This window comes from Dermacentor andersoni, chromosome 4 (assembly GCF_023375885.2).
Source record: "Dermacentor andersoni chromosome 4, qqDerAnde1_hic_scaffold, whole genome shotgun sequence".
NCBI classification, from domain to species: domain Eukaryota; kingdom Metazoa; phylum Arthropoda; class Arachnida; order Ixodida; family Ixodidae; genus Dermacentor; species Dermacentor andersoni.
Genome location: NC_092817.1, coordinates 183,568,858 through 183,583,514, shown reverse-complemented (window position 1 = coordinate 183,583,514; position 14,657 = coordinate 183,568,858). Strand labels below are relative to the sequence as shown.

The 14,657-nt window shown below is 44.6% G+C and overlaps 1 protein-coding gene across 2 annotated transcripts in view; it reads right to left on the bottom strand.

The window, feature by feature from the left end:
* Stam (signal transducing adaptor molecule) overlaps positions 1–14,657 on the bottom strand; it is a 61,720-nt gene that overhangs the window by 41,965 nt on the left and 5,098 nt on the right. The window contains exons 2-6 of one of the 2 annotated variants that reach the window (XM_050177764.3): positions 10,743–10,903; positions 9,903–9,998; positions 9,010–9,092; positions 5,814–5,877; positions 4,892–4,921 (exon numbers count right to left, since the gene is read on the bottom strand). In XM_050177764.3, the coding sequence (XP_050033721.2) occupies positions 4,892–4,921; positions 5,814–5,877; positions 9,010–9,092; positions 9,903–9,998; positions 10,743–10,903 (434 nt within the window). The remainder of the gene's footprint in view (positions 1–4,891; positions 4,922–5,813; positions 5,878–9,009; positions 9,093–9,902; positions 9,999–10,742; positions 10,904–14,657) is intronic. The other variant, XM_050177765.3, reaches the window with a different exon arrangement.

The following is a 14,657-nucleotide window of genomic DNA, read 5'->3' as shown; positions in this document are numbered from 1 at the left end:
GAAAACCAGGCCTTGGTCTGGACTGCACCACGAACCACATAGTTGCCACCTTTCATTGCTAGCAACGCTAGCAAGCAAATTTAATGAAAAACTGCAGCATAACACTTAGGCCACACTTAAAAACATCACATTACCGAGAAAGTCTTTTTGTAGCTACCTGGAGAAGCCACTGATAATTAATCGCGATCCACGAAATGCACAACCGGCACCCACTCAACACGGGCACAGGTACACAAGTCGACCGGCGAAAGCCACAGCACCCATCCAGAACATTTCCAGCAGCATGCAGCAGAGGGCAGCACAGGAAAACGAAAAAAGGCAAATTCGTAGAGGTGCTGTGTCTTCAAGATCATCTTCATGCTGAAACTATGGGCTCGGATTCTGCCACCAGCCACACCGGACTCTATTCAGCAACCACTGCAGACACCTTCAGTGACCTGCTCTGGTGCTCTTCACCACAGAGATCCCGCAGTGTTCAGCAGTATGGATAAGCATGATGTCAATGACTGACTGCCTTCATACAAACAGGCGAGCTTGCACAATCAATGGGACGATACCTCCAAGTTAAGCATCGTCTACCTTGGAGGCTTGGCTCACATATGGTATAAAAATCACGAAGCCATCACAAAGTTGCACATCAGCTTTCTCTACTGCCCTTCGCTGAGCTGCCTCAACATCTTCCACTGCCACAACCGCCTCCTACACAGCTCACCCCAACGCCGAGGCGGGTTATTGAAGAGCAAGTTGCTGATGTCCTGACAATGCCACTTTAGCAGTACCCTGTCATCACTCCACTCACTTATGCAGCCTCCTCGCCAACCACTCGTTGCAATACATCCACGGCCGCTGCCACCGATTCCTCATCCCATTAATCAACATGCCTTTGTAAATCGTTACCGCAGGCAAGACAACAGGCCCCTATGTTTTAACTGCAGTATAGCCACACATTTGTTTCGCCTGCAGCATACCTGGACATGATGCACGACTCTGCCACCACTGCATGATGCTATCTAATAGCGTTGGGCTAAGCCAACGTGCATCTTCTCCATGACACTTTTTCTAGTCAGCAGTTGAGCAGGCCATTAGTCAAGCACCCGTTACTTGAACATCATTCACCTTCCTCGGGTCGCTGCTGCTTGTCTCCCATGCATCGGCGCCCTTCACCCACGCAAGAGGAAACTAAACACCACAGTTCATGAGGCAGGAACTGCGTCACCGTTATATGTGCAGATCCTTCATTGCCACCTTTTGTTGACCTTACTATTGACGGTGTCCCTACCATTGTGCTAAAAAAAAAATTAAATTGTGGGGTTTTACGTGCCAAAACCACTTTCTGATTATGAGGCACGCCGTAGTGGGGGACTCCGGAAATTTCGACCACCAGGGGTTCTTTAACGTGCACCTAAATCTAAGTACACGAGTGTTTTCGCATTTCGCCTCCATCAAAATGCAGCCGCCGTGGCTGGGATTCGATCCCGCGACCTCGTGCTCAGCAGCCTAACACCATAGCCACTGAGCAACCACGGCGGGTACCATTGTGCTAAGTGATAATGGAGCAGGGGTGGCTGTATTAATTAACACCTCTTTTGCACTTTACAAAAAGCTAAGACGCCACTTTCTGGCTTTTCTCTACACACAGCAAGCGCCCAGCCAGTTCAGCCTTCAGCAGCATGCTCAGCAAGAGTTGTTATTCAGTGAGTTCTTTACATAGCAGAGCTTGTGGTTCTTCCGTCCTGCTTTCACGATGTTATACTTAGCTGGGACCTCTCACGAAATAACACCATCATCAACAACGGAAGTTGAACTATTTCCTCTGTGTGATATGCCCCTCACCGGTGCCACATTTATTCCCGCTAAGCTGGTCCTTCGGAAGGACATCGCAATACCGCCGTATTTGATTGCCGTTGTTCCCGTTTTCTGTGCCACTGTCTCCGAAAGCTCTATCTTCTTCACTCCTTGGGAACTCTTCATAGCCTGCAAAGATCTTCACCTCCCTTTTATCACACTTGACATTTCAACCAGCTTCAGCTCCATAGTTGTCTGCAATCTGCTTCCTGCAACACCGAAGGCTCTCTGCAGCAAGCACTTGGCCGTGTTCAGCCCCTTGGTGCCCTGGTTATAACTGACACGCCAGATGTTTCGTATGCTTCATCCCACTATGAGCTCACTGACCTTTGTGCACTGACCACTTCTGCTCCGCCATCAACTGACGTATTCACTCCTTTCATTGCAGATAACCTTACTGCCAAGCAACCCTCAGTTTCTTCACCTGCTTGGCCAGTTCCACTCTTCTTTCAACGTGGCTCAGGCTACTCTGAGTCACACATCGACTGTCAGTCACTAAATCGACACTGGCTTCAACGTGCCATTGCAGCAGGAGCCGTCTCCTTGCCTCAGCCAGAGAGAATCAGATCATCAGCACGAGCATGTCAACAACCTGCTTCAGCATGGCATCAATCGACCTTCCAATAGCCCGTGGGCCCCACATGTGGTCCTCATCACAAAAAAAGATCGTTCTATCCGGTTCTGCATTGATTATCGCCGTCTTGAGAAGCCAAACTTAATGGCAGTCAGAGAAGGCTGCAGTGCTATCAGAACCAGCTACCGCAGGTGACCGATAACTGCAAATGCACTGCGGCCCGCGCCATTCCCGCAGTCTCCTCACCATCATCATCATAACAAAAACATGGCAGCCACCTACAGGCACTGGATATTCTGGTCTGGTCTATAAACCAGAGAAGTCAACTTGACAACATAACATTTAGATCAGCTTTATTACAGTGAAAAGTAGATCTGAAACTAGCTGTTAGGTAAACAAAATACTAATGCTGCAGTGTGACTCATGATGCCATGGTTATGCCCCCAGTACAGATACTATGAATTACAGCAGTCACTGCAGCAAGGAAATCCACAGTCTGATGCAGGAGCAGCTGTATGAAGATTGCTGCATTTTCTCACTTAAAATCATAAATACAATCATGCTTCTGTTGTTGTGACGTAGTGCTTCTGCATAGCCCCAGAATTCCAGCACATGGACCACTGCAGAAGATTAGATTGCTGCAGAAGTGTGAAGGATCGAACACAACATTGTGACAGGGCGAAACGAAGAAGGACGATGAAACGGGCTATAAAATACAGGCAACTGCGTGGGTCATAAATCAGTGTTTTGGCTTGTAATGTGTCCAAAGCAAGCATATAATCCAATTTAAAATTTATCTTGACTGTAAATTCATATGAGGCAGTAATATATATGTCATCCGAACAGTGCCATCTCTAGAACGTAAAAATTGAACAACTTTACCAGCTCTGGCTAGTGTCATAGATATTTTGTATTCCTACAAATTTGTATTTTCAAATGAGAAAACAAAAAATGAATCCGTCATTGAATTTTTGTCTAACATTTGTGTTAGGCCAATTTAACCTGTACTTTTATTTTGACATGCTGACCGACGTGTATTTACGAATGGCATCGGGAACAAGAGGCCGCCATACGGTCTACTGCCAAGATGGCGGGCCACGAGCAACTTTGCTGCCATCCAGTGCACTTGCTTTTATGAAATGCGTGCTGCTTTTGTTGTTCTTCCCTCCATTTGCGCCGCGTTATCATTTCAATCGGTCCTGCCGACCCAAACGAACCTTGTACCAACAGAGGCAGACCCAGTCAATGCGGCGCTGATACTACCCACATTGGGTTGATGTCAGGGAGTGCTCGAAGCAACAAAGTCTGCTACCGCGTCAGCTCAGTCGGCCCGTCCACCATGTGCTCGGCGCGTCTTTTGCAGCGAAAACAGAGTGAAACGCTCGCTTCAGCAAAATCTAGCACTAAGGCACTCCACGGCGCATGCAACACAAGGCGCTTTGTGGGTATCTACATAGATAATATTGAATAATGAAAGAATCTAATTCTTCAAATGTTGACCATTTAATTTGATGATATTTGGGTATTCACACATCCGTAAATATGGTAGATTAATAAAGAGATAATAAGACATCTACCCAGTCGTAGCAATTGCTACAAAGGAAACCTATACGGGTTCCTCGAAAAAAAATGCCTCGCAGTTGAAGAAAAATCTCTTTATTAATTACTTCTCTCCATCCTGCAGGTTTCCGTAGAACTATTACGTCAAATATAGTAGATGCAGATTCTGAAGGTGCAGTTTTACAAAACACAATTTTTTGCTAATTTTTAGGCCTGAAGACCGCTGTACCTCCTTAAAAATGCCTGCTAATAAATTTGGGTGTTGTAGGCGACACTTCCCTCTACCCATTTCTTACCAAATTAGTAAGAACATTCAACAGTTTCTAGTCGCTCCCCATAGCTGTTCCGATAAAGTCTTTGCAAGATAAAATGGTAATGGTAGTGTATAAAACAGCACTATATCTACGGTTAAAAGGCAAGGGCTTCTGGAGCAAGGATGTGCAATTGTGACGGCAAGGCATCATTTTTCAGAGAGACACAGTTGCCGACCAATGATTCGAACTGCTTCTCGGCAGCATCACTGGCCCCGTAAAGTCCGTGCATAAGGATGACTGAAATTTGAGACGCCCACGATAATTAAAATTCTGCCTGCACTACTGCGTGCTAATTTGGCTACTAAGTCAAGTAGAAACAGCTATATTTTGGCTTTGATACAGGGCAACTGCCGCTGTAGCTTAATTGATAGAGTGTAGCAGATGTAATGCAGGGGATGTGGGTTCAGCTCCCACTGGCATTATAGTTGCATTTTCATGAACTTTTATTCCTCTTTTCCTTCTTTATTTCCACACTTCAATTAAAAGAAAAGTTAATTTCACATTTTTTTGCCCTCCTCGGCTTTGCTCTGTGCCGGTTTCATTTCATTATAACTAACAAAAAAATCTAGCCCCTTGGTTCCCCTTATTCTTTGCTTACTTGTGAAATGTGTGTTGCAAGAGGGCTTCGCTGCAAAATGAGCAATAAAAGTAAGGATCACTGTTGTGAAAATCGCTGGGTATGCAATGCTAACAAAAAATGATTAAAAAAGTACTGACAGAAATTTCATTTTTATCGCTTTACTGGATAGCCGCACATCCAGCAACTTTACTATCAGGTCTCAATTCCCGAATCTCGCAATAAATGATTAATTATGCCACCTTTCAATGCCACCACAGTCGAAAACATGTGCCAAGTGCCGTGCCGTTTTGCATGTGAAAAAGCAGCCTATTCACGTAACCGAAACCTGATGTGTTCACACAAAGTATGGCCCTGTTGCCGAAAGCAGTGTCCGTCCAACACTCAACGAGACAAGAGGGGAAAGCATGCCCTCCTGCATTTCCAAGAAAAGCAAACAATTGAAAGGCCTAATTTAGCAGCTGTCAGTGACAGGGTCATTCCATGGCGTTCAACCACTGCACATGGTTGACTGGCACGCTCTTACCTTGTCTTATCGCAGGACTGCCACCCCTGCTTTCGGCGACATGTTTTGAACGGGTCATATAAAAAGTTCTGTAATTTGTGACACTCTCAATGAACTAATGTTCCGTATTGTAATTATGGAGTCAACAGCTACCTAAAAAAGCAAAAAATGCAGGACAAAAGTTTTGTGTCAGTACTCCTTTAAACAGTTGGCCTTCCAGCATCTTTGGAATCCAGAATGTCATATTTACAAAGCACTTTGCTGCTAACTACATAAAGGTAAGCCCATCTTGGAAAAGTGAAAAGTGAGTCCAGACAGACAAGTGCTAACAGATGCAATAGCTGGACGTTTCAAATTTCATAGTTAAAAATAGGGATTAATTAAGGGAGGCTGCCCCATACTCGTGCATGCATAAAGATGGCACAGGCCAAGACTCACCGTTCCTTCAGACCCAAATTCGACACCGTCCCCTTTGAGTTTGGAATAGAGAGATGGAATGAGGCTGAAAAGAAAGGAAACAAAGATTGTAACAAATACACAAGAGACAATCAGACACAGCCCAACTGATCCACACAGCCAGAAACACATGCACAAAATGGCTGAAAAAAATACTTTACCATGGATGCCTCGGAAGACTAGGGTTTAGTCAGCGTCATTGCTAACAGCAGCAAATTTCTAACAGTAGCAAACGTCAAAGTAGCTAGGCCTAGCATGGCCGCGGTGGTGGCTACAGCTGCCAGTGCTTCATTAACAGACACTATAGGCCAGTTTAAAATAAATCAACCATCTCAACATCTTTCTCCTCATAAAGCACAATAGTTGTGTACACACATGCTAATGAGGCAGGGTGTCTGCCAAGTTGACATTTCCAAATTCCCAGAGTTTTCCAGGTTTTCCCTGAGTGCCATTGCAACATTCCCTGAGTGACACAGAACTTTCTTTTATGTCAAGACGGACCTGACACCATGTCACCCGATGCTGTCGCTCTGTAGTAAGCAGATTAAAAAATAAAAAACGACTTAATCCAGTTTGAACAGTAAGGAGTAGTGTTTATTCAAAAAGAATATAGAAGGGAGGAGAGAGAGAGAGAGAGAGACCAAATGATAAATGAACGGTAGGGAGGTTAAGCAGGACTGAGTCCGGTTGGCTACCCTACACTGGGGAAAGGAAAAATGGGACGGAGAAGATTAAAAGAAGAAGAGAAAGTCCACTGGAGATAACATTCGGTCACCCAGTCCGTATCACCGACGCTGACTCAATCCTGTAGCTTTCAAATATCGCAGCAGTGCTTTAGCGGCCTTTTGTAGCTGCAATATGCGAGGCCATGGTCCCAAGATCTTGTTCAAGGTGAACGGCTTTCTATCTAACTGTGACTGAGAGCAGTGCAAAGGTCATATCTTTCATTTTCAAAAGATTGGCAGTATCACAGTAGATGTTCTGTAGTTTCCTCGCCACTGCAGGCATTGCACTCGGCGCTATCAGCCATTCCAATCAAAAAAGTATATGCATTGGTGAATGCGATGCCCAAGCGTAAGCAGCACAGCATTGTTTCCTCATTACGCAGAATCCCTGTAAATTGGTAGAAGGGAGGGGTTCGTAATATGCACAGTGAATAAAATATCCTTGAAAAAGATGGTAAAGCCCATGTAAACCGAGTCGAACATTTTCAAATACGAATAAAAAGAGATGCATACAGAAGCAAATATTTTCGAAAATGAGCTATTTCTAACAAGTGATAGCAATATTATTGGTACTAGGCCCAAACTTTGTCACAAGTGAGATTCTCTCTCAGCAGCTGGTAAGTAAACTTAAACTGCCCTCACATACTCTCAGCCCGCGCACAATGCCTCCATGTTGCTTTTCACTGCTCTCAAGAGTTTATTTTGGTTTGGATGAGGGCCACCTGCATCTTTGCGTCAGCCAACACTTCGCTGGTTCGTTACAGCGCAATACAAGACAAGAAGGTATAACATGACGACACGGCGCTGTATATTTTCTTGTGTCCTTGTCTTGTATTACAATGTAACGAACCTTACTATGAATCCCAACCAACTGGCCCAACTGGCCGTTTTGCGACAACACTTTGCTTTTTGAGCTCAAGCACCTTCAAAAAAGCGGTGTCACACTTCCTTTCTTCATCATTTCTCAATGCGACGGTCATATATATTCTTGTCCTTCTGCCACATGTTCGCTCCATGAACCATTTGAAGCATGCTCTTGGTCAGTTGTATAGTCAGCATGTGATTTTTAGGACTCCCTAGGGGCGGCGAGAACGTCCAGAAAAATCTGGCAGTACGAAAAAATGAATGCATGTCTTTTACTGCCCTTATGGGCTCAAATCGCCACAGGCACGTCTGAAAAAGCTCTGAACGCCTGCCAGTGCACTTGTTAAGCATATTGGTGCTTGTACTGGGACAGGATATGGCAGGTGCATGCATGCATAGTTAAGAAATACATACTGGGTCCCGTGACAATTGCCTCTTCCCACACTTGGCAAGTTTCACCGCAATACTTTGCACGTGCTTCACTGCGAAACCTTGCTGTATTGAGAAGAAGCTTACTTTTGACACCGGCATACTGCAACGCATTGTGCTTTCTGTGCTTCGAAAGCCACTGGCGAGGATTACTAAGGCTTAGTCGGTGACATTGCGAACAGCGGCAAATTTCTAACAGTAGCAAACATCAAAGTAGGACATAACACAGGGGCCAAAGTATGGCCAATTTTCACCCCCATGGGCATAGTATAGACATAAAACATGAGAATGTGCGTAGTGAAGCAGGCTACACTGATTATGTAGCCTGCTCTAGGCTACAGACTATACAGTGATTGTTCACACACACTGAAGAGTCCTGTGCATGCAAAGAAACTGTACTTGTTTCCTCCTAATGCTTTATTTGTGCTTTTATCAAAGAATGCTTCATAACATACTACTGCATGTAGGTAGTGACAGAAACCTGCCAACTTTAAGAATACCAGAATGTGAACGTTGATTTATATTACGACCGCTTTCACCTGCACTTCTTAATTTATCTTCTACTCATAACAATATTAATTGTGGTAACGGCTGTTCATTATTCGAAAACTATTCAACAACTAGGTATTCAATATTTGGTTCAATTCACTTTTGGCACTATTCGATTCGGTCTCAAACATCTCAATTCACACACCCCCAGTACACAACAAATTAAAAGAGCACAAAAAAAAAGGACATGGACAAGACAGCAAACAGTCCCGCACAAGCACAGAGTACTAGTAAAAGGACAGTTCATGACCTGCAGATGTGCGAAAACAGGTGCCCCGCCAAGGGTGAAGAAAAAATAAAAAAAAACCATCCAGTTCTTTATCAGACCTAAGGAACTTGTCAATTCAGCCTTTCCAGCAACCTATTTTCGCCTTTGCTCAAGTTGGCAGATATGTCACTAATGCAATTGCCCCCTGTTCCGTGTCTTATCCTTGTTTTGTTTTATTGAGTTTCTTGCTCTCCTTCAATTTATTCACTTTCAGTGTTTGCTCCTGCTGTTTCTTCTGATTATTTCTCTCAATGCACTAGAGCACCCACTTCCCATAAGAGCCTGGACAAGGCCTGCAGTGAGAATAGGCAATCAGCCACTCAAACTTAAATGGCGCACCCACCTGAGCTGGGGGTCCTTGCTGAAGTCTTCCTGGGCCCACTTCTTCAGCAAGCCTTTCATCTTCTCCACCACCCGTGGGTGGCCCTGGTGGGAGAGGGCAGATTTGTTTTCATACAAAGGCACCATGGGATCGAACAAGCCTTCCGATGCTGTTCACACCAGTTCACACATTCCAAGATCAGCCATGTAGGGTTCGCATTTCTGACTTGTGCCTTCAGATTCTTACTTAACAAGGAGTGCAGGCTTCTGAACAAAATTCAGCCACAGGGAAATCATATAACGTCTTTTCTGTCATGCCTTTGTGTCTCTAATGTCTGGCTGGTGATCTGGACACCCTGGCTGCATGCACTAATGAGATTAAATTTAAGCATGCACAAATTACACTAGCTGCACATAACTCAGTGACTAGCATGGCTTGTAGGTTGATTGCATATAGTGGGCTTGTGTAGCGCCAAGCACACAAGTGCGAAACAGCTAGTTCCCACTACTAGTTTTGGCAATGCCATTCAATGAACAGCACACAAAAACACAAGACTATCAAGGAATACCTCGTTGAAACAGAGCGTGGTTAAGTATGATGAACAAGTGGACTTGGAAGTGGTCCAGTGGGAGTGGACCAATGTCAAGCAGACCATTGGTACCGTTTAAAACAGCCATGAAAGCACTCCACCCAACAGCTGGCTATACTCCAATGAATAATGGCAGTTTCATGTACAACTGCAAAACAGGTAGTGCTACCAACCACACTTGCAGTTACTAAACAAAAACAACAAGTTAATGGTAACAAAGGGTGGTGTGGAGACTTTCACCCCCTTCTTCCCTCTACAAGAGTCTGGCCATTTAAGTTGGATGAATGCACACTACTAAACTGAAGGAGGGAAACACTGCACATACCTTGGAAAGAAGCTTCTTGCACTCAGACTCAAACTCTCGAGAACACACCTCCAAGTGAAAGATCTTGCCACAGTTCTTTACACAGGCATCCAGCAACTGCAGATAACATGAAGAGATGCACATCAGCAAGCTTCCACAGCGTCAAGGATATAGGGACAATAAAAGCGATATATCTGCCGTTTAAAAAAAATAATAAATCCACAATGACCAAATTAATTTTTTGTTCATACCAATTAAAGAATAAAAAATATTGCAGCGGTCACTTCTCACACTGAGAGCGAAATACTTCTTTATTCTAGTGGCCACTGGTTCCAACCTTGCTGCCTTGCAACCTTAATATGTTCGAGCTCCATCTTGCTCTCCCTTCCTGCGCACAGCTTCTTTATACCAGTCTACCATTCAGGCCATAATAATATTCTTATGGTAATCATCCTGCTAGTGCTTAATTTCTCTAGCTACTTTGCGATTACGACAGTATTCTGCATACACTTCAAATGGACATTAATTTGGAATTTTAGACAAAATCCTTCTGTCATCATTGCCTCACCGTCACAGTCATGATCACATCACCCTTGTCATAATGCCACCACTGTATGCCCAGGCTGATTCACATGTTATGTTATGACATCGCTTCAACAAACAATATGTTCACATTGGGCAGCACTGTGACACCGCCTACTGGGCCCTAGTGTCGAGTCCATAAATCCAGATTCACCGAAGTGGGCAGGAGTAGGCAAAGAAATGCCCTCGCATTTAAAAAATAAAAAGAGGAAGGGGGCAGGGCACTGGACACACAAGCTGCCCACAATCGTGGCCGAGGCACCGAATGCTGCCACTCACCGTGAGTGCCTGCAGGGCGACCTGTGGGATGGTGTGGTTCATGCGTCGCATGATGCACTGCAGGCAGTCCTTGGGGCCTCCTGGGACAGCACCCACCCGGTCACAGATGTCCAGGATGAGGGCCCAGTCCTCGCTTGTGTTGCGCTCGCTCGTGGCCTTCTCTGCACAGCAGGGACAGCAGAAGAGAACGACAGGGGCTTATCACTTTCAAGCACATGCTGAACCAGTGGAAACATGTGAGATGTAATAAAAGAAACCTGTAAGCACAATCGAGCGTCCAAAGAATGCAAAGGTGTCACAGGAAGTCTTGACAGGATCAACAGTCGATGTTTAATCATAGGGACATGTCTTGATTTGTACTGACAAAGACATGTACCCACGAAGTCTACCGCCTACCACTGCTGCTCCATTGCAGTCACGAGTGTTACTTCCACGTCAAATGGTTCATCTAGCGCAAATTACAGGATTGGTAGCAAGCATGTCCCTATATCAATAAGCACCCATCCCTGCAGTGGGGCACTGCACCACGGATGTTGCATTATTCGAAAGTGTTTCGAAAAATTACCGATAGACACTACAGCTCTATGCTAACATTTGCACGTTGCCCAGTAACTTGCTGCCGTCGTTTCGATGCCCTGCGGTTGGTCGTACAAGTTGCGAAATTTCACAAAAGCCCCTCACTTTAAGAATGGTAACATCTACAACGCCAAACCTTGCACTGCTTTAGAAATTTCATTGTAGTGCTGCATAACAATATAGAAAGGGCGGGCAGGAGTACAGTTACTTGAGAACACTGATGCTAACATATTATGCAGGAGCATCGGAAATGACACAGCACACGTGGTGGACCAGTCAGTATGAAACAAGTTCAAAGGCTTAATTTCGGCTAAAGCAGACTCTAGAAAAAACTTCAAGCCTTATCAGCTCCATACAAGTTCTGTGGAAGTCTCAAACCCACCCGTAACAACAATAAATAGATCCCATCTGTTTCACGACAACAAACACATGCCAATCACTTAAATCAATGTACATAAGCATGAAAGATCTTCAAGAAGGCTTATGTCCCAGCAGTGTGAAGTACCACCAGCCTAACTAGGTAACGCAGTTTCAACATAGTAAGTTGTCCCTTTGTGTTTTATTGACATAGCGCTAATGTCTTTCCGAAACTTGTCTAGAAAGAATCATGACAAAATTTCATCACAACGCCATGAACCACACCATAAAATAGCAACTGCTGATGCCAAAATATGGGCACACTCTTAATGTGCCATAGAGCAAAAATATGTGACAGCTGCATGTGTCTACAGTGCTATTACCTGTTCTTATTCTAACAACCCTTTAGGAAGATATTGAACTTACTGCTGTTTTGTTTATGTTCAAATTTTGCATTAAGATGACGTTTTTCAGGTTGGATTACGTACGCCCTGAACAACGGTCCGTCTTCACCTGTGTTGGCTGGTCTACTCGGAAACGTCACCCCTACCGAAAGAACGGCAAGACGCTTCTGCAAGATTGTTCAAGTGGAAACGTGGAGACAGATTCGTCTCTTTCAAGACCACATTGCGGCGATATGCGAGGAAACAATGGACTCAGCGGCTTCAACAGCAATGATCAGGTATTTCTACAACTTGGCAGAGTTGCATGCCGAAAGCTTGTGGAAAGGCTCATTCAAGAGCCTCCCTAGAATAGAGAAGCGTAAGCCTCAAGGAAGCGGTGCTGTCAACCTATCCGGTAGAAAGATCCCCAATTATGTGCAACAGACTCTAAATAAGGGACCAAAATACGCAATTGAACCTCCGGTAACGGCAGTAAAGTTCCTGGCCATGGTACGCTCAGTCGCGGAAAGAACCCCCGAGCCAGAAAAAGTGACCTGCATCCAAGTAGTTTTGACGGGAGTGTTGAAAAAGAGCCCAGTAGAAAAACCCAAGCCAGCAGGAACAAACAGAGTGACTAGGTACCTCAAGAAAGAAAATGTAAAACTGCTCCTCTCAGACAAAACAGGCGTGTTTGTCGTGATGAACGCTCCTGAATACGAAAAATCCGCCCAAGAAGCGATCCGCAAGAATTTCGCAAAAAGCGACATTATGTACAAAGCAATTGCAAAACTGAAAAATGAAGCAGGCAAAACATGTGAAAGCATGGGCTTGACAAGATTGGTAAAGCACATGAAAGAGAGCAAAGAACTCACTCTTAAGCCATTTTTCACGGTGAAAACCCACAAAGAGGGAATTCCTTTTAGGACGATTGTTGAAGACCGCGGAACCTGGCAAAGATGCATCGCGGACTACCTTCAGGCATGTTTGAACTCCTTACCTTTCGACGACCCGTCCTTGATCTGCAACTCTGACGAAGTTATTGCAACACTAAAGAGTAGCCCGCCAACGTCTTGTTTTTCAATAGACGTGGAAGACGTGTTTTACAGTGTCCCAAGGCCAGCGGTGGTACAAGCTGTAGAAGAAGCCATCGATATGTTGGGCTACACCAAATTTCAGGACGTGTGCAAGTGCAGTATTTCTAGTTTTGTGAACTTGTTAAAACTGTATCTACATGGTGCGTTTATCGAATATGGTGACAGTGTGTACGAGCAGAAGGATGGTATCGCTATTGGCTCTTGCATAGCTCCTGTGCTTTCCGACTTATTTTTGAGTGTGGGAGACAGAAAACTTGCCGCCTTGTTTGAAGAAACTAACATAACTACCTGTTTCAGATATGTTGACGATTATTTGGTGTGCACGAAAGAAAACCAAACCGATCCATTTAGCACAGAAACTCATCAGCATGTTCAAGAAAGCGCATGAAGGTTTAGAGTTCATGTACGAGACTTCTACCGAAGGTCGATTGCAGTACCTTGACATAAACATTAGGCTCAGAGGCTCCCACATCTGCTGGTGCTACAAAACTAGAGGAGAAAAATAAATCCTGAGGTATGACTCTTGCCGTTCTAAAATAATAAAAAGAGGCAGCACCAAGGCTTGCATCAGTCAAGCAATTGAAAAATCATGCCGCCACGCTGTGAGGAAGAGCATCAATTTGCAAGTAAGCTGCTTAAGAAACAGTGGGTACCTGAACAGCATGGTGGTGCAAATCTGAAAACTTGTTGCCCGAAATCAGAACCAACAGGAAAAGGCAGAAAACGCAGAAAAAAGAAAAATTGAAACAACGCGTGGTGTTGCCTGACATCCATGGCTTGTCACATAGGATAAAAAAGACAGCCCAATGCCATGATGTTCAAGTACTGTTCTCTACCCCTCAAAAACTAAAAGGCATGTGCAAGAGGGTGAATGCAGGATCCAAAGAGGCCAATCCTAGTGCTACGGTCTGTCAGACTAAGCACGTGAAAAAGTATGTGGAATGTGCTACTTCAGTTGTTTACCAAATCCCACTAGATTGCGGGAAAGTATACATTGGGCAAACTGCACGTTGTCTAAATGATAGGTTACGGGAGCACAAATACACGTGCCAGCTTCTGACAGCACCTAGCAACTTGGCTGCACATTGCAAACAATGCAAATGCTCTCCGCTACTAGAAAGCGCCACAGTCATTGGCACATCAAAAACAAAAACAAAGCGACAAATATGGGAGGCACTAGCGATAGCTAAAGAAAACGAGATGTGCGTAAGCACTCCATCCATCGTGCTTATCGAAGCTGAGGTCGAGTTTGCCAGGGTGAATGGATGCAAGTGAACGATGTATGCCTGGCCCGAACTATGATCACACGTCGTCACCTTGTCATATCTTTTTATATCTCCCCCCGCCCCGCCATATCTCCTTGTATATAAGCGCATTCTTTAACAGTATTAAACAGTTGATGGCTTGCGCTACGTCCGTCCACGTCCTGTCCTTCACTTAATATCGTCAGCGTAAAACTAAGCGCAATATAACCATGATCAAAAGCAAAGCACTGATGAACATAA